At 38.6% G+C, this 25,951-nt stretch overlaps 1 protein-coding gene across 1 annotated transcript in view; it reads left to right on the top strand.

Annotated features, from left to right (window-relative positions):
* The window catches only part of CPQ (carboxypeptidase Q), a 127,558-nt gene that overhangs the window by 89,561 nt on the left and 12,046 nt on the right, over positions 1-25,951 (top strand). The window contains exon 7 of the mRNA XM_059479498.1: positions 9,432-9,633. Coding sequence (XP_059335481.1) covers positions 9,432-9,633 — 202 coding nt within the window. The remainder of the gene's footprint in view (positions 1-9,431; positions 9,634-25,951) is intronic.

The raw sequence follows: 25,951 nt of genomic DNA, 5'->3' as shown, positions 1-25,951 counted from the left end.
TGTACAGAACTGCATTTTGGGGGAGGTGGAAGGATGGTCTGTACACACCACTTACCAGAAATGTATCTGAAGATTTACCTCTGTAGCTGTCCATGTTGGACAATAAGATCCATCCTATGGTGATGATGTCAGCAACGCATGAAATTGTCTCATGTTTATTCATCTTTTGCCACGATGGCTTTGTTTCACTGTTGTCTCAAAGATTTCTATTCAGAAATAATACCAAAAAGCAGACCTAAGGATCAAATAGGGAAATATAAAGCAGGCTGGGTGTTGCATGCAAGATATTTGGTTACTTTGCTTTTAGAATGTTGAGACAAAGATGTGTCTCAGTTCTTGCTCTGCTGGTGAGATTCCATCTGGATGTTGTGCTCTGCAAAGAAAGCCCTGTCTGACTTAACAGTTTGTAATTTACATGGAGAATTTAGGCAGAAATGACATCCGTCTGTTGTTTGTTGTTCTTGTTTCCCCTCTGCCATGTGATCTGGCATAATTATAAATCGATTTGACTATAGGATGTTGCATTACTCATAATAATGAAATAAAGTTGATTAATACTGTACATTAAATTTAGCATGAAAAATAACTTAACCTTTTAATGATTTACTTGCTCAAATTTCTGGCAATTAAGATAGTATGGCACACACATTGCTTGCTGATGGTAATGAATACAAGTTAAATAAGAGTGGTATTTAAAGATGCCTTGTAAAATAAAAGACAGCCTGTATGACTCATCTACATCGCTGGACTTACGAGTTTAGTTCGATACAAACAAGTAGAAATATGAATGCAGTAATTCAGCACAGGCAGACATGGATTTCCTTGGCATAGTAAATTGCCTCCTCATGTCAGTGGAAATGTGGCAAGGGAGAAGAAATGAAGACAATATAGTACTGGACAAGTACAGATTCCTTTTTTTTTTGTCACTTATTTATTATATCTTTCAATTTAAGTTCAGGTCCTTCTTCCTCATCCATCATTGTAGGTTGTCACTGCTAGAAAGTGGATAAGTTACTGCAGAAATAATTGAGATAGCATCATTGTGGTTTTACTATGGTGCCAATAATTAACACATATCCCCATGTAATAGCCTTATTTATAACACTCAAGTTTTTCTCTAGATCCCAGTATTATAAATTCTGATTATTAAAGCTAGTGATGGGGTATATTAGCTGTACAGAGCTTTATGAGAATGTAAGAGCCATATTTGTTGATCAAAACCTCTAGTGCTTTAGACTAGCGTAGTGCTGTCTCCTGTTTCTGATAGCATCCAGTAAATATGTGCTTAGGAAAAGCATATTTGTCCAACTGCAGTCAGGTGAAGCTCAGACACATCCATTACCCACACAACCATGCTTTTGGTTTGTCAAATATTTTTCTGGAGAGCATCACATGGTCCTCGTCCATTGTTTTCTTTGCATGATTTTTCTAAGCCATTTCCAAGAGCTGAAAGCCCTGTATATTCCAGCACTTTTAGTGCTTCCATTGGTGCAAGGGTACCTGCCACCCACCAGGACATCACAGAGCACCTGCTCAGTCTTGATCATGAGTTAGAAGCCTCTTGGGGGAATTACCAGCACCTTTGCTTCCAAAGGAGATACCTGTTGAAGTGCTCACTGCTTTTAGCTCTCAGCCAATAATTAGATTTAATTTCAGACTAGAAAAAGAGTTGATTTTCCTTAGCGTTAAAGATTCTTATCTTGATAAAGAGCAGTGAAATTAAAGTATCTAAGTTCAAATCAGACTGCAGGGCTTGGAGTTTGACACTGCATCTGAAGTCTTCTTCCGGTGGTTAGTGTTGTGTGACCCAGTTCCTGAGTAGGGCTCTTCTGTACAGACAATACAGTAAATAGCTTCAGAATCATGAAACATTGCAACGCTACTTTCTCACAGAAGTCAAATTGAAAACTAGAGTAACATAATTCTAGAAGGCCTCATGGTGCAACTCTTCAGTACAGATTCTGCTACAACCTTTACCAATGATACCTGAGTGCCCTCAGCCAGGGTGAAGTGTGTTGTTTTTTGTGTGTTTACTCTTATGCTGTCTTTGTGAAAGGAGAAAGAAATATATGTAATGAAGTGTCTGTCCTCCTTTTCATTGCTTTGGACTAGATTCTGTGCAAGGTCTGTGTACCATGAAACAAGGTTACAGTTATTTACCCAGCTGAATTAAGGGTATGAATGACTGATAATATTTATTTTGGAATAGAAGTATTGCATACAATCTTTTGGGAAAGCAAATATATTTCATAATGAGAAGACTAAGAGATCCTAGGCCACATTCAAATTTACTTTAGTAACTTGGTTGTGATCACTGGAGGCATTAATATGTTATTAATTCAATTCAAACCCCATTACAGAAGGCATTCTCGATATTTCATATTTCTGCATGTTGGTATTCTTATATTGATACTTACAGTACTTACCTCAATTTCTGGTGCAAACACCATACAGTATTTTAACTTTTTAGTAAAGGTTTAACTACATTTTAAAAAATCAATCACTAGTGTTTACTATGGTTTCTTTTTTGTATCTATTACCAAGATCTAATATTTTGCTGGAACTGTGTCTGCATGAAAACAGGACTTTCTGAAATGCTGGCATTTATTTCGTGCTAGTTTAAGTACACTTTGTTGATGATCACACAAGATTTCTACTGTGATTTGCTAATGAGTTGCTTTCTCTAAGAAGCAAATATTAAAAAAAAAATCTTGTCACTTTCAAGTGAAAGGATTCTTCTCCAGAAAATATTGTCTCCTTAAAACCATAGTTTTCAGAACACTTTATATCCTGAGGTACCAAGTATTCTGGTGAAATGTAAGACATGAATTGAATCAAACACATAAAGGACTTTATTGGGGATTCTTTTATGCCAGGAAAATGTGTTGACCGTTAGCCTTTTGACTTTCCTCAGGCAATACTGTCTATAATCAAAAATTACATAAAATTACTGCTGCTTTTTTAGGTCACTGATGTCCTGTTGATTCCTTTCATTGCAAGGAGAAAGAAATGCAGAAAGAGTGAGATGTCCATCTGCAAAACTACAGAAAGAAAGTAATCACATTGTGTTCTGCAGTCTCACAACAGGCAGTAGCACTACTGATTGTATTCAGCACAGTATAGATAATATAATGACAAAATTATCTTTTACACCAGTTCTAGGTCCATGGGAATTTCTAATTCCCTGGTATTTAGGAATAAGCTTTCTTGTGAAAGCTGCAGAGAAATACAGATTTTGCTAAAACACAAACCCAAGTTTATTCCTTACACTGCCTGAAGGATGGAAGACCCCAAATCAGTCATGACAGTGTGTCTTCTGGATATCTAGTCTTCCTTCCATGTAGATAAGATTCTTACGTGTCTAGTGTTAGAAAAACTTTTCTCTGTGAATCTTTCTTTTTCTCTCAAGCAAATCTTCTGTGTGCATCTTGCAATCTTTGTCCTCTGTGCATCTTCTCTTTCTCTCAGCAGAGCTGCCCATTGAATCTGGTAGGGATTCTGATAGAGAATCTTCTGAGGATTGCTGCTTCAAGTGCATGCTTCAGGCAGATTCACCCATCCACAGGTCTTTGGTCCATTGGGATGTTCAGTTGTAAGAAAGTTGGCTTCCTCCTATCAAAACTCCCTGCAGCTGTGAAAGATATAGAAAATTATGTATGTGCTGTGATAATTTCTAAGGTGCTGCAAATTTATTTTCACTTATCTTTTGTTGAAAGTTGCAGAAATACTCATTAGCTTCCTGAAGGAGTAACATCATCTTTGTTTGAAAGATGTCAACCACAATTTTTAATTTTAGCATTGCTGACTATTTTTCTAGTGAAGACATAAATCCTGTCAAAGGAGGACAGTGTTGGGGTGGTCATTCAGAGCCATAGACATTGTTTTGATACCTTTGCATTTGAGCAGTAAAAGGCCTAAAGTTATGGAACGTTTTCCAGGAAGAGAACTTATCTTTGATAGGCCCATTTGTCAAAGAAAAAAAATCACCCAACACAAGATTTCAGGTATACCTTACTTAGCCTGCTGCCAAGTTCAGCGCTCTCTGCTTTCTCTTGTCTATCATCCCAGGGAACTTACAATAACTTACAATACTGAATGGTCATCTCTGTGAGTGCTGGCAAGTCATCATAGAGGAAACAGTTGTGGTATTGTACAAGGCAGAACGTGGCAGTAACATGTTTTTACTGAGTGAAGTGCTAATAAGTACACGACCAAATTGCTCCAGGGCTGTTGAAGTTACTGGGATTTTTATCATTGGCTTCTCAGAGGCCAGAACTTGTCCTACAGAACAAACCCCTGAACCTGTAGACTTTTTTACGTACTGCTTTCCCATAAAATGTGACAGAAGACTATTTTATCTTGTAATAAAAGGGTGAGTCTTTTTCATACCTTGTCATCTAGGAAAAATAGTGCTTCTAAATCTTCAACTTTACATCAGCTTTCTCCCATATAATAATGGGATAATTTACAAACATGAATAACTGACAGTGTTCCCAATTTTCCCTGTCTTCATTCAAAAAGAGTGTAAATGATATGATCACGCTTGTGGCTGGTGTTTATTGTGCCTTGATGCTGGTGCATCTCTGCTTCCTAACAGCTGCTGTGGTGTTTTTTCTCTAGTTTCAATTTATCCTGTTTTGCTTCATTAAATTATCTTCATACTAAACAGCAACTCAAAATTATACTACATCATGTTTATATATTATTGAATACTTAGAGGATGTTATTTATTTTGCTTTTTTTTTTTTCTTTTCTAGCTGTCACATGTACTTAGGTGCTTCCAGTGTTTTTTCTTGTCTTTCCTGTAGTCTAAGTTGCCAGCCTAAAAAATCTGGATGCTGATTTAAACCTTTTTTTATTACTGCAAGTGGGATGACCACCACTTCCCTGTGAGTTCTACAACATGGTTGCCCTGCTGTATTTGTTTCCCGACTGCTCTGGAACAAATACTGGAATACAAGTGTTGTTTCTTAAAGTTAAGCGTAAATCAATAACAGAAAGCTGAAAACACAGTGTCAGATTAACTGATGTCCTTTATCACTGGAACAAATGAACCATTAGTCAAGTGCTTTGTCCTTACAGACTTTGGTATTTTTCCTGTAAAGTGGTGATTCTTCTCAGTGGAACAAAAAAGAAAACCCGTAAATGAGCTGTTGGACAAGTAATACTCTATTTTAAACAGCCCCAAAGTACTGAAGGCTCTTAGGATAGCTGTTCCCTGCATTAAACTTTCAGGTATGTCCCTGCTTAAGCTGAGTAAGAGGGATTGCCATCTGTGACTCAATGGATTAGTCATGAGATGTTGCAGTCTAGCTTAACATCTGGTAAGAATTAACAATTGAGATTTTGACTGAATAAGTAACTACTTAGGTAGTTAGTAAGGTATACCTGCTTGGGATTGCCAGTGGCTAGCCTAGAAGAAAGAAGTACCAGTTGTATATATTACAAGGGTTTGTTTTCTTAATGGAAGGAGTTTACTATAATTACAGGCTAAATGACAGACCTCAGAGGGTGGGACAGTAATCAGTGGCACAGGGTCTGGTTGGAGGCTTGTCACTGGTGGTGTCCCCCAAGGATCAGTACTGGTCCCAGTATTGTTTAGCTTTTCACCAGTAACTTGGATGAAGGGGCAGAGGCCTCCTCAGCAAGTTCCCAACAACACAAAGCTGGGAGGAGCGGCCGATACCCCAGAGTGCTGAGCAGCCCTTCAGAATGACCTTGGCAGGCTGGAGAGATGGGCAGAGAAGAAAATTCTGAAACAACAGAGGTGAATGCAGGGTCCTACACCTGAGGAGGAATAACCCTATGTACCAGTACAGGCTGGGAACCAACCTGCTGGAAAACAGCTTCGTGGAAAGGGACCTGAGGGACCCAGTAGACACCAAGCTGTCCAAGAGCTAGCAGTGTGCTCTAAGAAGGCCAAAGGTATCCTGGGGTGCTCTAGGATGAGCACTGGCAGCAGGTTGAGGGAGGTGATCCTGCCCTTCTATGCAGACCTGGTGAGGCTACAGCTGGAATGCAGCACCCAGTTCTGGGATCCACAGTACAAGAGAGATGTGGAGCTCCTGGAGGACACAGAGGGTGAAAAAGATAAGGTGAGAAGACAACTAGGAGAGGATCTCATCAATGTCTATCAGTCTCTCAAGGGAGGGTGTCAAGAAGATGGAGCCAGGCTCTTAGTGGTACCAAGCAATAGGACAAGAGGCAATGGACAGAAACTGATGCACAGGAAACTCCACCTGAACGTGGGGAGGAACTTCTTTCCTTGTGCAGGTGTAGTGGAACAGATTGCCAAGAGGCTGTGGAGTCTCCTTCACTGGAGATATTCGAGAACCATCTGGACACAATGCTGTGCCATGTGCTCTGGGATGGCCCTGCTTGAGCAGGGAGGTTGGAGCAGACCGTCCACTGTGCTCCCCTCCAACCTTGTCCTTTCTGTGATTCTGTGATTTCATTTTATCAGGTTTTTGCCTTAGAGATGACAAGTACTTTTATTTTTAGTTCTGCTTAGAAAACCAAAAAAATAGATTGTTTATAGAGAAAACAGAAATAAAATTAATTAAAATAAAAAATTAAAAAAAGAGAAGTATTGGTAAGGATTGTGCCTAATTGTGTATTCAATGAGAATAGCAAGCTATAGAAAGCCAATTTTCCCATGCAGTATTTATTATAATGTTTCATTTAAAAATTCAATTGAAGAGCTAAAGATGACATAATAAAGACAGATGACCTCCTCTGCAACAGAGTTGTAAGAAGGCAAAGGATAAAAGTCTCTTTTGATGTTCAGAGAATTAGGGAGCAGGTTACACAGAGAAGTTTTAATTTTCTGGTACATACCAAGAGAAGTGGCACAGTATCAAGATGCAGCAGATGAAATTACTTTCTGAAAAAAAATTACCTGCTGAGTTTAAAATGCTTATTTAGATGGTACATTCACTAGGAGAATGACTGAAGGAAGCAGCTGAGCCAGCAATTATTTTTTTAAATCTTTCTGGTTTGTTTGTTCCTTTGAATTAGTGAAGGGGAAGGTATGGTCTCACCTCACTTTACTAGTGGCAGTTATTCTTGCATCATAGGTGGCAAATGATGACAAAGCATCTTCACTATTTTTAACAGTTATTTTAAGCAAGTTTTCCAGCATGTGTTTCTCTCTGTGTAAGTAGAAATGCCAACGTAGATGTACAAAAATGGGAACAGGGAAACCAATCTATCTTTTTTTAAGACTGCAACTTTCAAATTTGATGGTGGGTAGTTTTATAAGTAATCCTATCTTCTAGTGGAGCAAATATGGAAAAAGCTTTCTCAAGGACACATGGTATTTCAAGTAGCCGTGACCTGTTTCTTTTTTGTTCCCCAGTGAAGTCCATTTCTCTCCCTAGGGTGTCCTGTTTTTATGCCTTTCCAGCACGTTCTCAGAACTGAATAGCTTTCTTACAGATAAATAATATGGTGTAATGTATTGTGGGTGGTTTGTTTACTCAGTTTCATATTAGAAACACATGCAAACATTTATGTGAGAAAACACAACTGAAGAGCATGGCAATTCTGCAATCGTAGCCGTTTATGAAGTTCTTGAACTTAGGGATTCTGTTGTTTTGAGTTAAAAGAGAAATTTCTTTTAGGTGTCCATGTTGTTCCCATGCTCACTCTTCTTCTTACTTCACTGCCCTTCCCCTGGCCTTATTGCTTTCCTCATTGCAGCTGCTCTAAAAACAGACAGAAGTCCCGCTTTGGAAACTCAACCAAAGAGTTGAGTTCCACAGCATCATATTTATGTAGGGCTCACTATACTTAAGTTAGCTTTCACTGGCAATTCAGAGGCACACTGAAATGTGTGTTGTCTTTATAAAGTCTTCCTCCTTGGGCCTATGATAAAGAAGATTTACATTTTGAGACATTTTTTTAATTATATCTGTGGCATTGGAGACACATCACTGGTCCATTTTAGCCTGCAGTGTGCTTTTCTTGGCCTGCTTCTCTCCCACTATACTCAGACAGTCTGTGAGTCATGATTCATGTTGACGCTCATAACCTCAGGACAGCATTTGATGATAGGCCTAGACACCATATGTAGCCTAATTATTTACATTTAATTCTCACAAACTGAAGATATTTTTCACTGTCTAAAAATGGTGATTGCCAATGAGGTGACAAGATTGGTTATTTGCACATTGATTTCCAGTAGTTAAATGGGTAGATAAATTGGTTATCTTAAGGTATTATAACATCTGCAGTTTCTTTATCATGAAAAGATTTTATATTATTTTTTTTTTAACTACTGGATATATTTCCAAGTTAAAAGTAAATAGCTCTGCTCTGTTAGAATTGTTTCATTCAAAAGAAAAAAGTTTTGGGAAAGTGTTAAACAGTTCTTTGCAAATTCTATAAAGGACATCTGAAAACTTATGTGAATTATTCACAGCTACCTGTAGTACATATTTTGGTTTATATACAGAAAAATGTTAAAGAATTGTTTACTGAATTGTAGTCTTATATATGCTGGTAGTGACATGGATCTGTTAGTTGCTGCTATCACATATCCCTTGTAATGATTTTCTTGTAATAAATAACCCATGGCAGTCATAAAATCTGGGCAAAGGAGTAAAACCTGCAGTAGGTTCTCTTAGTCACATTCAAGGTCTGAAGTATAGCTTTTTTTCTGCCTGACATGACCATAAACTCTTTTTTCAAAGTTATGTGCCTCTCCAGATCCCATTTTTTTAATGAGATCTTAATTCGTGTAAAATCATTATGTATTTATTCCAATTAGATCTTTGTAACTGAGCAATCGAAGCAAATATAGTAGGCAAATAAATTGCTAATATTTGTTCTTTTAGCTTAAAAGATTCTTCCAAGTACTCACTAAAAGCAAATGTTATTATGCTACTTGTACACAAAATCTTACCTTTCATGTTTCTTGGGAGTATTTACCTTGGAAACACAATTTTTCCTTAAAATAGATATTATTCCTTCAGGTCTGGGAGAAAACCTTGACATTTCAATCCTCCAATCCATATCAGAATTGACTATATGCTATATTGAAAATAATGTGTTTCTGAACAGGCACCAGCTGGCTTTTAAATAGACTGTTCCTCACAGTCTATGAAGGCCTTGGATGCCTCCAATTTCAAAGCCAAAGGACTTTATACCCTCTCCACTGCAACAGAATTTCAGAGTCTCAACTCTGAGAAGAAAGGGAGAGCTGCAAATGAAAACTGCAATACGATGGTGATGTCTTACCTTTCTAGGTGGCACTTCAGAAGTCTGAAAGCAAGTATTTGGGAATGGCAGACCAGTCATGTTGGTCTGCGATTCCCAAATTTGGTCAACAAATTTGTTGTGGTATGCTCACAATGACACCTAGAATCCAGTATATGATGCCAGCTAAAATAACAACCACAGCATAATACCTTCATTTCTTACGTGTTTAGGAAAATATCTCCAACTTTGATATCGTTATGGAGTCTGATGAGGGCACCTTCCAGCCATCTGGACTGGGTTTTTCTGGCAGTGCTGAAGCCCGGGACGTTGTGAAAGAGATCATGACTCTGCTGCAGCCCATCAATGTTACGGATGTTTTCGACCCTGCAGATGGAACAGACATCGCTTACTGGATGAGGGATGGGGTGCCTGGTGAGTGTCCCTGGAGCCTGGCAGGGGACACTGCTCCCACTCAGCCCTGCCACGCCAGATGGGTGGTCCTGTCCTTTCAGAGTACTAAGAAATTCTTTCTCCCAGGGAGTAAAATTTACTATAGGTAAAAAACATAAATGTTAAAAGGTGACCAACAGAAATAGGACATAAAGTGCATTTGAGCTGCAGTTTAATAATGGTATAGATTATACGTAGAATAAAATGCCTAAAATCTTCTTTTCGGCTTTAAGGATTTATAATAATTAATCCCAGACTGGTGGTTTATAAATAGTAAACCAAGGCAGAGGGGAATTCTCCAATAGAGAAGAAAAATTTTTTTAATTATTATTAGTTTTACTTTGAAATTCAGGGCTTTTTCTCTCTGTTTTATATGCTGGAGAAACAATGTTTTTGAGATGTGACATTTAAAAAGCTATTAGTCATTAGGGTGTGATAAAGGGGTAGAATTCTGAAAAGTTTGAAGTATTTTAGGGTTTTATTTTGAGGATTTTATCTGTCTTCAAATGAGGAGCAGCTTGTTGGCAAAGAATCTTGTAAGCTGTGAGAGAGATCCACCACTGGCAGCACCTCCATGCAGGAGACCCCCACACTAGCACAGAGACTTTCAGAGCACAAGAATCCCAACCAGAGGCCAGCCTGAGTGAATTTCCATTTGAATAATAGTAGAAAGTTTCATAACAGTGGTATTAAAAAAGTTATGATCAGTTTTAAATTTTAAGGTTTTCTCCTGTATTTTATGGCTGACATAGGCAGGCACATTTCTCATGCTAGTTTTACTACTTGCTACTATATGCTTAGAATCTTTTAATATTTAATTAACTGCTGTTTTTTACCTTGTGGAAGAGAGTGAATCACAGAATATATTATTCTTAATTATGGTCAGAACCCCTTGCTTCTCACTCAGAGTGCACAGAGATACCATAAAGTTGACTGCTTCGATAAATGTATGGATGTCTAATTTTGAAGGCAAAATATCGATACTGCGCAAGAAGTATGGATGAATGGATATTATTAAACAGTTAGGAATTCAGCTTCTGTCCTGCTCTCTGGGTGAAGTGGAATTGGTTCAGTACCATGGCATGCAGCTGTGACAATGGTGTGCTGAGTTGATTGGAGACTGTAAGCACTACTGAGCGGCTGTGGTCATGCATCATCCTCCACAGCCTGGAAGTGCCTGTGTAAAGATGTCTGGTCCAGAATTTCAGACCAACATATCTGTGTTTTAGGTGGAATATAAGAACTCACTACTCAGCCTATTTTTAGAAAATACAAGGGTATCAAAAGGGTATCCTAGGTAAAGTGCTGGGATCATTCCAGGAGGTCCCTGGGAACTTGCCTTGTGCTTCCCATCTGAATGTGACAGATTATGGAAGAAGAGAGAAAAATTTAACATTCAAATGCCTTATCTCAGTTGATAATGTGAGTGGTGCTTGTGATGGCAGTGGGTATCGAGCTCTTGCACACCACTTCTCATCAGCTGTGGTGCACCTGGAGCGTAAGCAGCTACAGCTTGCCATGGTCCTCTTGATTAGTCTTTGGGCTACTCAGCAGGAGCAATGCAGGAAAAAGCCCTCTCCCATGGACATATGTACTCCTCAGAAAGCATAAGCTATGAAAAATATAAATCTTGGGAATATAAGCTCACCCTTGGGAAAACACAAATACGCCAGAACCAAGACCTCAGTTTTTAAATAAATCTGATTTGTTTTCCTATTAAGAATTTGTCACATTAATTGATGGTGGATTTTTTTTTTTTTCTGTCTATAGCTTTGGTTCATTTAACTTCCTGTTAAGCAAATAGCAAAGTGTTCTTGCAGCATAAAGGAACACTGATTCTTTTCTTCATAAAGCTCCAGTGAAAAGAAATTAGCTCCACTAAAAGAATTTTGGCTGCTTTAGATTATATTTCATGCTGTTCCAGGGAGAAGTCTAAGACATCTTCTAATCTTCATGCCTTGTCCGCACTATTCTCCCTGCTTGAATGAGTCTTTATGATATATAATAACATCGAAACAAATTGAACACTCTGTAACAGCTTTTATAATTATGTTCAATTTAAACAAGCAGTCAAGTGTTGACACTTCATCAGTTTTATTTAAATATTTTCCTGAAAATATACTTGGTGGCTTTGTTTCTGCAACAGGGAGAGAAAATATGGTGTACTTCTTGAACAGTAAGAATGGTTTCTGACATAATTTCTTCTGAGTTTTCCCCTTTTCAGTGTGAACTAGATTCCAGGATTCACCTTAGTAGATGCTCTTAATATTTTTCTCCTCCTACATCTTTTGGTCTGAAAGATCCACAGAGAGCGACACTAAATGTGTTTTTCAGAACTGTTCATAGCTGAGATAGACAAAGAGACTGTAGCTTCTTAATCTCTGCTATTTTGAGCATTTTTGATGGACATGCAATGAAATGCTACTAAACAGCAGTGATTATTCTGAGATTTTAGGATGAGAGAGGCCATGAGTTCAGAGTCCTTAGCAAACCATAGACTGAAGCCTAAATAATACCTCTAAAGCACAAGCAATGTGATCTGCACCAAACACAGCACTCTAATTCTTTGTGACTGCAGAATGTCAGAAATATTTGTCAGTGGCCTTTACATTGGATTGTTTTGAGAACAGTTCAGCCCAGCAGTGAGGAATGTCTGTAGTTGTGGTTTTGCACTGATACCCAGTTTTCAGCTACTGAAAATATTTGTATAACATTTCTTTTGCCTTTTCATTAAGCATAAATCAGAGTAAAAGGGGGGGGGGTTGTGGTGTTGTATTTTATGATGTGGTTTTACAGTTTGAGGGGACCATTGATTCTAGGACTGCTTATTTAATAATTAAGCAATTATCTTCCTCATCTTTCTTTTAAAGGGTTCAATAATTTTTTTTTTTTAATTAGGTTAGGGATGTATCCAGATAATGGCACATAAAGCTGTTCCTTTGCAACACTAAATCCCAATTGAGTTTGGCTAGAATTTGCAGATATAAGTGGGAAGATAGGTTGATTTGCTTTATTTATTTGGTTTGTTAGCATACCTTTTCACAACAGGTTTCCTCAGTGTCTGAAAGGGTTAAAAATTATTAAGCAAGCCCTGCTAAATCAGTGCTGGGATATTCTTGTTGAAAAAGTGAAGCACCTGATGATTGCAGATACTTGATGATGACCAAAATGCTTAGAATGTGATTTAGAGCAGTTCCTAAGGTAACAGCCCTGGGTCTGGATCAGCTTTCCCTGCAAGAATTTGAGAAGGGGGAGATGAAGTGGTTTTATTTGTATTATGGAATCCAGTAAACATTAGTTCAGCTTTAGGTGTTTGGGGAGATGAAAAGAGGAGTTTTTGTGTTTTTGCAGAGGAGTGGCTGTTGTGACACATTATTTCCAGGAAAACTGGTTCAAGGATGCTCCTTTCTGCTTGTCAGGGAGTTTATCTGTTGCTGCAGTGCTTACAATGGGAACATTTGTCTCTTAGGAACTAAGCTGTATTTGAGATCAAGCTGACCCAGGACATCAAACAACTCCCCAAAGGCATGTTTCAATTCCTCTTTTAAAAATCAACCAGTGGCCTAAAGGTGAAGCTCCTTTTACACTATCACTTTGAACCTGGATGTTTGTTTGTGTTTCTCTGTCTCCACAGTGACTTGATTTTTTGTTACACTGCATAAAAGGAAGAATTGTTCTTCCAGAAATTAATAAACCAGTAGTCCATTTAATTTTAATGTTTCTTCAGAAATCAAAAATTCATTGCTATTAGTCATTCAGATGTGGCAAACAAAGGCTATAATATATAATTTCTCTCATTTTTACATATTCTTAGTGCTTTTTTATTACCTTTATCTAAAATATGCTGTATTTTGGCCTGAGACACCGGATTTTGACTCGGATTATTTCTTTTTGTATTATGTAAGAGGTTAAATCTACCCCTTTTCTGGAGCATGCTGCCCTCTCTTAGCCCTGTCCCCATCATCCCTGTAGCACCAGACTCAGGTGCAAGCCTGCTGCCACGCTGGTGCCAAGCCTGCTCCTCTGCTCAGTGTCAGCCAGGGACATGTCTGAGAAAAGAGCATAGCAGGAAAACTCCTGGACTTGAGGTTGCCAGCTGGACATGAGGAAGTGAGCAAACTCTCTTTCCCAAATTATGAGTGAATAATCTCTGTTCATTCTTGGCTGTGTCACTGTTTGGAAGTGATTCTCCACTGTGGTGCTTGAAATGCTGCCTGTCAGATTACCTGTTTTGTACTGCCCACAGGCTCGGGCAGGCTCTTTGGATCCAGTTTTGAGCTTCTCTTTATTCCCAAAAGAGTAAACCCAGAAGAAATATCAGATGTACAGTCTAGGGCTTCATAAGCCAATGCTGAAAAGCCTTGGATTTGATGCCGCAGGGGTACAGGGTGTTGCACTTGACAAAACCTTCCTACAAGATGAGAGAAGGGAGGAAAAAAAATCTCTGAACAGGAAGCATCAAACTTCTTCACTTGACTAGGTAGCATTTGTGTCACTTGCAATTTGAGATTTTAGCACAGGAAATCACATGTAGGGCCCCAGGTATTTGACAAAGCGACAAACTCAAGGCAAATGTCTCCTCACTTGCAAAAAGCAAAAAGCCGGACAAAACTCCTGAACACTACTCACAGAACTAAACTTTAGGGACACTGTTATAAATACCTAGGTAATTTTAGGTACTCCGTAGCTGCTACATTTTTATATTTGCTGAGTTCCCGCTGCTCTGGACATCTGTTGAGCACAGCGCCAACACAAACTACTGTTTGCATGTGGAAATGAGGGCTAAAGGACTTATAGTGTACATGCATGTCTTGCCTCAGTCTTGATCTCAGTAAGTCTGAGATATACCAGAACTGTTGTCTCATACTTAGCAATATGGTATTGCTTTTTCTGGGGCACTCTTTTCCTTTTGAATATCTTATTTTATCATTCATAAATTCATATTTATCATCGTGGTGAATGAGTGTGTTCCACTGGAAAAGCCAAATCATTTGCAACTTGGGTGGTATTAAATTAAACCAGTATGCTAAGAGAGCAATTATAATTGCTTGGCACTTTAGGAACCTACTGTTAGTGCTAAGGCTATTAGACCCATTTAAAATCTTGATTGCAGAAAGAACTGTGTGTATTAATCTGTAAAATAATTCATCTATTCTCTAATTTATCATTGTTCCAATAAAATGGGCTTTTGAAATTAGAAATTACTCTGGAGTAATTAAATAAATTTAATATGTTGCAACTTTTTACGAAGGTCAATTCCTTAAAAGGCACATAGTTTAATATAGTATCTCAGTCATATTAGCCTTTCATATGACCTTCTCTGTTTTTAATAAAGTCTTTGAGAATAATAATTTAATGAAAGGAATAGTCTGTAACTTCTGACATGTTCTTATAAGTTGAGCTCTTAGACTTCCAGACAAATTTGACAATACTTTACATACAATTCCTTCCGCCTTTGCTTGGTTTAGTCTTGTTTTGGCACAATGGAGTATTGTCTACTTCTAATCATTAACAGGAAGCATCAGATTTGCAAGAGTATTTTTGTTTCACATAGACTAGACACAGACCATGCAAAAATGCATCTGGGATAATACTGTTGGAGAGAGGGATGGATTTGGGCAATGAGGCACAGTGCCTGAATGCAAATTTTCCTGGTAGTTTTAAGAGGGCTTTTGTATTATATTTCTCATTAGCAATTCAGGCTGTTTGAGTCTAAACAAAGTCAAAGTGGATGAAAGCAAACACCTTCTTCCAATAACGTTAGCGAGCTCTAGAAGAACGTTGCAGACTTGGTGAATTCTCTGTCATTTTGAACGCGCAAAAGATGACTTAGGTGTCCTTCAAAAAGTTCGGGGTAATTCATGCAGGAGGGATGGACTTGATGCAGTAGATAGAAGATGAAATTCTCTGCCATGTGTTACTCAGAAGGTGTGATGGTAGTGGCCTTTTCTGGCCTTAAAATGTCTGTGAATTTGCCAGTAAATATTACAAGCATTTTCATAATGAAATGCTTCTTTCTTATGTAAGCCTCACCCATTTCAGAGTAGATTTTTTAATATCATAAACTCTTGTGTTTCATTTATAAAACATTTAGATAATCCTAATTACGGTTACAAAAATAGAACTATCATTAACTTGCCGATCCCAGAGGAAATTTGAACTGTGAAACCAAAAATATTTGCAAAATGCTGAACTTGTAAACACATTGCTGATTTCTTATTTTATTTCTAGGTATTCTTTTTGGTATTTGTGATGCATTTTTATTTGCCAAAGTTTTCTTGGTGGTCACAAGTAAAGAATTACAGCACATGGGTGAAGTAGCTGGTATTCCGTGGCTCTTAAAATTTGTTTTTTAATAAACTGAGGCAAAACAGCTTTAAAATAATCTTGTACTAATATTACAATAAATTAGTTTCAAACACTGACATTCTGACAGTCTTTTAGGATCCTAGAAGTAAAACTATTCCAGTGCTTTCAACCCAGTGCTAATATTATATAAGCTCATTAATCTAGTAATGAAAGTTTAAATTGGGCTGTTTAAAGTAAAATCATAAATTGTAATGGTTCTTGCACTTTTTGGCTGGTGGACTTCTTTCTCTTATTTTGTCACTCTTCTTCCTTTGAATATCACTAAGTTTATATTTCTTCTTTCCTTTTAGATGCTTATTCTTCAAAAACTTACGTAAGATTGATTGTCATAAGCGACCCTTTTAATAAATAGGTGCTTCCTGGAAGCATATACAATTCCTAAACATCTCAAAAAATTTCAATAAATTTGCTTCTCCAGCTCACCTTTTTAGTATCAGAATATTCTTTATCTCGGAAAAGAAACACTGAAAGTATCCAGCCGAGGATCTCATTCGGATGTGGGGTGTGGTTGTTTTTATTCTGGCTGTGTCTCTGAGAGACATCTTAATTCTCTATTGTTTGCTGCTTAGGAAAGCTGAATTCTGTTTCTGTGGGTGGGAATACTGTTTTTCAGATGGAAGTATTTGCCATTTGTTGATCCTAAAAAACAAGTGTTCTACATTAGCACACAGAGCTCAGTGTTAACATGTTAAATAGGCATTTCGGAAGTACAAGTTAGTCAAGCCTTATTCCTAGAACTGTCCTTGGCTTCAGTGAAGCTTATGCAAATAATTAAGTAAACAGAAAGAAAACATAATAATAAAAAAATAATTTAGTCAGAGTTCTGTAAGGAATTTGGAGATGTTTGCCAATGGAAATAAGTGAGGAAGTAAAATAATCTCCACATTTTATTTATTTTTTAGCTTTAGAAATTTTACTGTATGAAAAATAAGACACATTGATGGTATGGAAATGTTGTGAGATTTCTCACCAAACATATAATGACCTAGAATGGTTGTTAGTAACAACAGCAGAAATATCTGTGTATTCATAGATTTCATTCCTGGAAAACAAATTGTAATGGCATCAGTATTAAAAGCTGAAAAAAAATAAAGCATTCAGTAGCATTCCAGGAAGACCCCATGTATACTACTCTGGTTGGGAGGGACGGAGGTGAAATATATTAAGATCTGGCTTGCAGCTCTCCAAGTGCTTTCCTATATGAAGTCATATGATGAGCGTTTCTGACAGGATTCTTCAGGGCTTCCTTCTTCCTCAACTATTTAGTGTTTCTGTTGGTTTGGAGTCAAGTTTAAAACTAGAGCAGAGCACAGCTGATGTAATTGCTATATTGGATTGATAAAGAATTATAAGTACAGGCTGATCAGCCAGCATGATTATGTCTCCTCTGGCCAATTTGTTCACACCTTTCTTGCTCTGGAGTCACAAATAGTGTAATATTTAGAAAATATCACTTCCTTGGACCTGTTGGCCGCCCTGTTTCCAAAGAGGCCCCTACATTACCTCATTGCCACAAGGTTTTGATGGTGCCCCTTGCACAGCAGTTCCTGTGGGAGTCTAAATGGTGGGAGGTGCACCTCCCACCATTTCTGTGGCCGTGGGTTAATACAGGTTTGGTTTTGTCTTTGATGAGTTTTCTGAAGTCCATGTCAGGCCACTTCTGGATTTTGAGCTCTCTGAACAGCAGCTCTGCCTTCCAGCATACAGAGCTGCTCCTTTCACAGATTTTAGGAAGACAGAGGCCACCCCTGTCATATGGATCATTGCTGAGGATGCAAAGGTGCTGACCTGACAGGGACCCCTGGGCATCACACTGCTCATAACCAGCCACCTCAAACTGTTGATGGTGACCCTTAGGGCCCAGCCATCCAGGCTGTTTTCCATCCACTTTTATTCCATTCCTCCAGTCCATAATTTTCCTGGGGACTGAGTTTTTCTAGTTTATAGTTCATAGAATCATCACAGGATTATAGAATGGTTTGTGTTGAAAGGGACCTTAAAGATCATCGAGTTTCAACCCTTGCACTGTGGTCAGGGACACTTCTCACTACGTCAGGTTGCTCAGAGCTCTTGAACACTTCCAGGGATGGGGACATTCACAACTTCTTTGGCAGCCTCTGCCAGTGCCTCACGACCTCACAGTAAAGAATTTCTTCCTAACATCTAGTCTAAACTTACTCTTTTTCAGTTTGAATCTGTTCCCCCTTGTCCTGTCACTACATGCTCTAGTAGAAAGTACCACTCCATCTTTCTTGTAGGCTACCTTCAGGTACTGTAAGGCCACAATTATATCACCCAAAGGTTCCTCTTTTCCAGGCTGAACAATCCCAGTCTTTCAGTCTTTCCTTGTAGGAGAGGTGCTCCATCCCTCCAATCAACTTAGTGGCTGCCTCTAGACATGCTTCTGAATCCTGCTGCTTTAGATTTTACAACAGGAATAACATTTGCCTTTTTTCAATCATTGGGGTCTTTTCCTAATTGCCACAACTTTTCCTGTATGATAGACAGCAACTCCCCAGTGGCATTGGTCAGCTCCCCCAAGCAATGCATCCAGCAACACTGATTTTTATTTGCCCTATTTGGCTAAGTAATCCCTGACTTAATTTTCCTATACCATGAGCAGTACCTCTTCCCCTGTCTTTCCAATTCTGCTGCCATGCAGAGACCTGAGTTTTTAATTTTAAGCTACAGAAATTACTTCCTTAGTATTCTTTCATTGCTCATTATGGCTAATATAGCAAATAATATAGCACTTCAACAGCAGTTTTCTCCCCAAAGTTCCACAAGTTTTACATGGAAAGGAGGCTGTAGAAACATCTCAGCTGACTGTTCAAGGCACACTGGAGATTTGAACCAAGTATGATTTTGATTCAGGATCTGAATACTTTTAGTGACAGAGTTTTAGATATTAATCAGAAAACTTGTTCCTTCCTGAAGCAGCAAACACCACACACTTTCATTTGCAGGGGACATTATAGGTGTAAATGTCTGAGGCCTTTGAAGAATGCTTTTGATAGTAGTCCAAACTGAACTAGTACAAAACTCAGAAATAATTTATAAAGACATCTTCTTCAAAAGAGCAAGTTCAAAATTATTCCAGTGGCAGCCTTTCCAGGACATTGTTCACGTTTATAAACCACAGAATTGGAACCTTTCTAAGTGTTTGTCTTCAAAAGTCATTCTACAGGTTGGGCCTACAGTGCAATTGAATTTCTGAAGAGCAGAATTCACTGAATACCAATTTATTTTTCCCATAAATCCCTTTCCAGTGATATTATATATGTTTTAATGTAACAATTTCAGTCAATTCAGACATGGTCAATGCAGACCAGAGAAAAATACTTAAGTATGAAAGAAACTGAATATACATTTGTATTTTGTATTGGCAAATCCTCAGGAAAGGATCATGGGCTGCATAGGAGAGAAGGTACAGGGTTACTGTTCTGTCTCTGACAACATCTGCCATAATCACTGAACACTTTATAGTTCCTCAGTTTCCCTAATGATAACAGTTACCCAAGGGCTGCTTGTGAGTTCCCTTCTGTCTATAAGGTGCAATAAAGAGGAAGGAGTCATCATTACCTTCCTAATTAAGCTGCTCCATCTTCAGCTGGATTCATCAGACCTTGCAGCTGTTTAGCATAAGAGCTTCACCTGAGCAAATGTTGTAGTGTGTAAAGAAAGAAGCAGCCTAGGTGGACGCATAACCTTCCTATATATGTATTTTAGGGGCACATAAACAAATCTCTCTGCAAGAACAAAGCATGAATCTCAATAAGAGAAGCAGTTTATTGGAATTCCCCATCCAAAGAGGCAGGAAACCTAATTAAGATATACTATACCTCAGGGTGAATCTATTCACAGCTCTCAGCTGTTTTCAGTGCCCATGACAGAGCTCTGTCTCAATTGCCATGTGGGGCCTTGGAAATCAACCAAAAAAAATAGGCACTTCTCCTTTTGCAGTTCAGTTTATCAATTATGTTAAACACAAGCTATGACCTTCTGAGAAAAAAGAATTTTTGTAGTTGTTGCTGGTTTTTTTAAAGAAAGCTGAAGTAAAGAAAGCTAGGAATTTTCAGACTCTACTCTCCAGACTCCTGAGAGATTGTGGATTACTCCTAAAAATGTACAACCCCATCTCCTGCTAGGAGCACAAGTTTGTTGTCAGTGGACTTGATTATCCACTTGTTGTCAGTTGGGATAGTCCGTGTGTTAGAAAATGATTATGGATTTAAAATTGGAAGCAGTTGAAAACCATTAATGTGGCATTGTGGAGGAGAAAGAAGCTGAGCAGCTTGGTTTCTCAATGGGTTGATACTCTGTCCTACAAGCAAGACATGGGAGTTTAGAGCACTGGCATTTTACAGCTATCCCAAATTCCTCTAGGGATGTGCACAAGCACCTCACCTCATGAAAAATACTGAAAACAACTTAGAGTTGTTAATTAGAGATAGGAGACAGAAAAAGTTAAATTCTCTGAGGACAAAGATTATTATGAAGAATTCTAAAGCAGGGTGGTTTTACCTAAACAAGGGTTGTCTTGATTGCCTGCCTGTTTCCCCCCAAATCTAAGCCCATGGCAACAACAACCAAAGCACAATGGGAGTTGATGGGAGTTGATGGCTGAGAAAGGAAAGTGCTCCGTTGTCCATCTCTGGTCAGAGCTATGTGAAGAAACAAAAAACAAAGCTATCACTGGTGAAGTCACAGAAGTGATTTTCAAGATTTTTTTTTGCCTTACATTCCTTAAATGAGTAACTCTTAGAGTAATAACTTTTAGCACTGTTTTCCACACACATATGAATTGCAGTTCATGTGAAATATTTTGGAGTGGGACATTTTTCTGATGTAAGGCTCTTGTTCATGAAATAGAACAAGGTTACTCCAGAAATCTGGTGCCTACTTGCTCTTTGCAGGGTTCACTTGGAGTGGTGATCCTGAATTTCCCTCTGACTCACAGGCCAAACTTGGCTGGAGCCATGGGTCAAGCCAATTGCCAGAAAAAGAGGATCTCCAGTCTGTTCAGCAGCTATTTCAGAAAGCCACACAAACAGATGAGATTTCAAAGAACCACAGAGCTGGCAAGGAGGTTTTTACAGAACCTCTAAGTATTCTTGATTCCAGCATGGTTTTGCCAATGTCCCTGTCATTTCTTTCACATTTGTTTAAGCTGAACTTGAAGACTTACTGTAATGGAAACATTATAGACCAGATGGCCTGTCCCAGTGCTATTCTTAGTGCTTAAGGTTTTTCTCCTATCTACCCTATTCCTGCTACAATTTAAGAGCTTTAACTCTCATTTCTTTTAACTGTGAACCAAAAGACATGGTTATTTATTTCCAATTGCAGCAGGTTTTTATGTGAAGTTGATTTTTTCCTTGGTGTAGTAGTTAATGCTTGCACCTCTTGATCATTATCCTGAGTTGTCTTTTCAAGTATCTCATTGGTGAACATCACTTAACCAATTCTCATCATGCTCTCAGTGCCCCTGCCATATGTCCCTGATTTGTGCCATCTCATAGTGAAGGAAGACTCTACTCCATTGCTTTGGTCTATAATGAAAATAGAAAATAGTCTCAGACCCATATGATGCCCCAGTCTAAAGATCCTTCCATTTTTTACTCTCTGAGTATATTTTTCATGCCATTTGGATCAACCTTGCAGTATACATAATTTCCTTTTTCACTTCTGGGGCCCTTAGGGATTAACATAACTTGGAACTTCTATACATATTTTATAGGATCAGAAAGTTAGTTCAAAGGGAGCTGTTATGTACACCAAGGCGCTGGACCATCCTATATTCTGGTAACATCTGGAGATCACAGTGCTTTGGGTGTCTGACATTAAAGGCATTGATCCTAGGTGTATGTTTTGGGGCTTCTTCATAGCTAGAATGCATTGCAGAAGTAGTTTCTCTCAGTAGATTAGCTTTTTTGTTGAAGAAAAAAGATACTGAGATGTGTTCATTTATATAAACAAGATCTATTTTGATGAAATTAGAATACAGAATAACAGAATTGTGAATATTTCACTAAGAATAAGCATTTAAATAAAATATGGAGTGATGATAAATATTAATTTTTTAAGATTTTATTTCATGTATGTATTGAGTCAAGAAAACACACATGATTTGAGTATTTGTTTTTGCTGCTTATTTTACTTTATGAGAAAAGTTTTGTGTGACTTTTTTCACTTGACTTGAGAAAAGAGAAAAGCAGAATTGTGTCATTTGCTGCCCAGTGTTTCCTACTTCTGCTTTCCATGGTCTGCCTCTCCTATGGATTCCAGGAAGCTGCAGGTTTTGCATCATGTATCACTGCAACAAGATAATATGGGTTACAAATTAGTAGTTTAACCAAAGGAAACCCATCTTTATCCTGTACAAGCTGCTGTCTGGACTGTGATGCAGACAGGAACCAGGCTAGTCCCAGGTTTTATCAGATTGACCGCTTAATTTAAGGTAAAATCCACCATCCAAATAATTAAAATCTCTGCAAAAAAAAAAAAGAAAACTGTATGAGAGATATATGTAAGCAGCACTGTTATATGATGGAGAGTAACTATTCACCATTTGTAATGTAACCAGAGGATCAGAGCATCAGCACTAACCAGCTTTAAGACACACTTCTCTGGACAGGATATAATTGAATGGAGATATCATCATCACAAGACGTTTTGAAGACCAAGATCAAACACACATTTAACAAGGATGGAATAGTGCATGGGAGAAAGGTCTGGCAAAGGCTGTCCACCACAGAGATATGAAGGCAAGCTTCTGTCAGAAAGTCCATAAACTGTTGATGGCTGGACAGGTGTGCTGAAGGACGAGACCCCTTTCTCCCATTTTTCTGAAAACATTGGCTTCTACCAGAGAGAGGGAAATAGGCTGACTGAGTCTTTGAGGTTTTCCCCAGTTCATCTGGTTTCCTGTTCTGTGTAGTGTTGTAGACTAAGCACTGCTAAGTAATTGGGTACCAGGCTGGCAATAGATGTTACAGTCAGTACCCTTTTAGATGCGGGAATGTTCTGTGAGTTAGTTAAAGTGTTAGATGAATTAGTTAAATAGTTACATGTAAATTATGATTAAGTCTTTCCTTTGAGCCTTTATATAATGTAAATCCAATGTTCTTGTGCTGCAGAGGGGCACCTGCAGCTTCCTGGTTGGCTCAAGCAGAAAGGTAGTCTATGGCAGATGGGAAAGGAAAAGGATAAGAGGGAAAGTGAAGTGACAGGTGTAGAGCTGTGGAAGGTTTTGGACTTTCAGCTTTGTAGCATAAGTACTCTTAAACAAAAGCATCTTTTAGATGATTTTCAGATTTAAGCCAGAGACAAACAGGAAGTGTTAATGATACCAATTACTGACTCCTTGTGCATTATTTCTGTTCTGTGCTTTAAAAGTGCTAACTGAATCTATGGGCAGATAATACATTGCAGCAGCAGCCCTTCATTTCCAAATTACAGAGACTCTGAAATAAGCTATATGGGTTTGAAACATATTTTAAAAAATAATAAAAGGCAGCTGTTAACCAATTGTGTTTTTGTTTATATTGCAGAGCAGGATTAAGGGCTGTTGTGTGTGCTACAGGTGTCACTGAAGGAAGTCTGTAGACAAATACTGCTGAAGGCTGGGCAGTTGTGATGGTGATTTTTATTGCATCCAGGCATTGGCTGGTGCATCTTGCAGCCTGACCCAGGCCCTTGCATCCATAGCAGCCACCGGAGAAAGAGGCACAGTCTTGTGGGCTGCTCTGTGCACTCACACAGTCGGTGCTGGACCCTCATTTTGTTGTCACTGCTCAAAGGTTGCACAAATAGATGATCACTAACAGCCAAAATCCCTTGTTCTGGCAAAACCTTGATTAGTTTTTGAGGTGGGTTTTTTCCCCATGCAGAAGGACTAGGGAGGTTCCTAAGATATTTGCACAGAATTGCCACTGCCAGCCTTGAAATTGGTATTAGTGCTCCAGCTACCATTTCTCTTGAGCTTGGAACCGCCAAAGCCATGAAAGAGATCGGGTTGGACAGGGCAGCTCTCAGCCTCTTGCTGAGTTGCAGCGTGGGGATCACAGGCTGATCCTGTCAGGGTTCCAACATCCTACTGCAGAAGCTTGTTTTCTTGGCCTGAACAATTTTAGCCCTTCTGACTTCAACTAAGAGAAAGATTTAATTGTGCAGCTAAAACTAATCAACAAGTTTTAAACATCTCAATCTTGAAAACAGCCTGAATTATACACATCTTTAATTTTAAATCCCTAAGATATGCTAAATGGGAACCATTGAGAAAAGTTAATTAGTCTGCCTGCTTCTTCCTAGAGTTCCTAATTACTGTGGGTACTTTTCTTGTCCACCAACACTGCTGGCTAGATTTTAGGGCAGATGTTCTTGTGCAGTCATCATTAAAAGCACAAGCACTGGATGCTGTTGGAGCCTCCAAGTGCTCAGCATTTATGTCTTTTATTTCAGGATGCTTGAGGGAAAGAAGGGATCATCACACAGTTAAAAATGTCATTTGCTTTCTGTATCTTTTCCATGCAGCTTCTCTTTTTCGGTCAGACAAACAGCTGCCAGGAAATTTGTTAAGGGTGTAATGCTTTTGAGACATAGTCCTCTGTTTTTGAGAGCATTATCTCTGATTAAAACCTTTTTCACTCAGAATACTCAACCCAATGACAATTTCATTATCCCTTAGCCCGAGCAGTGACTTCAGGTTTCTAAGTAGAGAGCAAGAGGGAAGGGACTGCCTGTGGTTCCTGGAGCCTGAGCTAAGAGTGCTAAGAAACACTGTAATAATTTAACAGGTATGAGAGCTCCTGCCTGCTGAGCTCTCCTGCATCTGTGGGAATGGGCAGGATCACTGCTTTGCCCATGGCTTGTGTCAATCCTCCCCAGCTAGACCCACTTTGGTTTCACCTCCCTGAGCTCTGCAAGTTGTGGTTTGGCCCTTGGCTCCAGCCCTCATTACATTTACCTGAGCAAGAGCATCTTTCCCCCAGTTTTAAGTGTAGAGCATCATTTTTGCAGAAAAAAAAAAAAAATTGTAAGTGTTGAATACATGTCCCCATGAGGAATAGCATTATTCCTTGCCTTTTGCTGCTTTTTTCAGATGATTCACTTTTTCTTTTGCTTTGCACTGTGTTTTAAATTCATTGAGATAGGGAAGAGTGTGTTTGCTCTTCTACTGTTTCAAGGAGTGAATGTTTGGCACTCCATTTAGTAAAACAGACAGTGGTAAAGACACTCTGGGTGCCTCATTGAATTCCACAAAAGCCTTGGGCTCTCGATACACAGCACAAGAATCTAATTATTAAGTAGTTATTGATGTCTTCTCTACTACACCCTGTTTTTCCAAACCTAGAGCCACCTTTGGAGCCACAGCAGTGAGCCCTGCTGGCAGTGGTAGGATGTAATGGCAGCCTGGAAACAGCTTGACTGTACTCACCTGGAATGAGTTACTCATTTAAAATCTCACTTGTGTGCTTTTTGACCCTGAAATGAATATGTGACAGGGGAAATATTCTCTTCTTCACTCAATGCTTTCTAATTTCAGTGGCTGCATTTCCAAAAAGGTTGTACTTTTTCTTTGCCTTTTCTGACAAATCTGATAATAGCTAAGGCTAAGGTTAGGCTACCCAGGAATAATGAGACTTACCAGTGTTTCTTCTTTTTTTCTTTCTCTTTTAGGAGTGGGAAATGGAAACTATTCAACCAATAAGCATGCACAATTATTTTGCAATGATGGGCCTTAAAGCAAGAAAAATCATAAATTTTTTTTTTTAACTATCAGATGCCTGTTAGTTTTAAAGTGAGGATGTAAAAGTAAAGGGAGGATGTCAATGTAAAATAAATATTGGCCAGAGTGTAAAAAAATTTCATTCAGCTTATTTTTAGGTAAGGCTTATAATCCCAGTTTTGCTGAGTATTTGTTGCAGTC

The sequence above is a fragment of the Ammospiza nelsoni genome, chromosome 1 (genome assembly GCF_027579445.1).
Source record: "Ammospiza nelsoni isolate bAmmNel1 chromosome 1, bAmmNel1.pri, whole genome shotgun sequence".
NCBI classification, from domain to species: domain Eukaryota; kingdom Metazoa; phylum Chordata; class Aves; order Passeriformes; family Passerellidae; genus Ammospiza; species Ammospiza nelsoni.
Note: the sequence above shows the minus strand (reverse complement) of the source record. Positions and strands in the feature narration are given on the sequence as shown.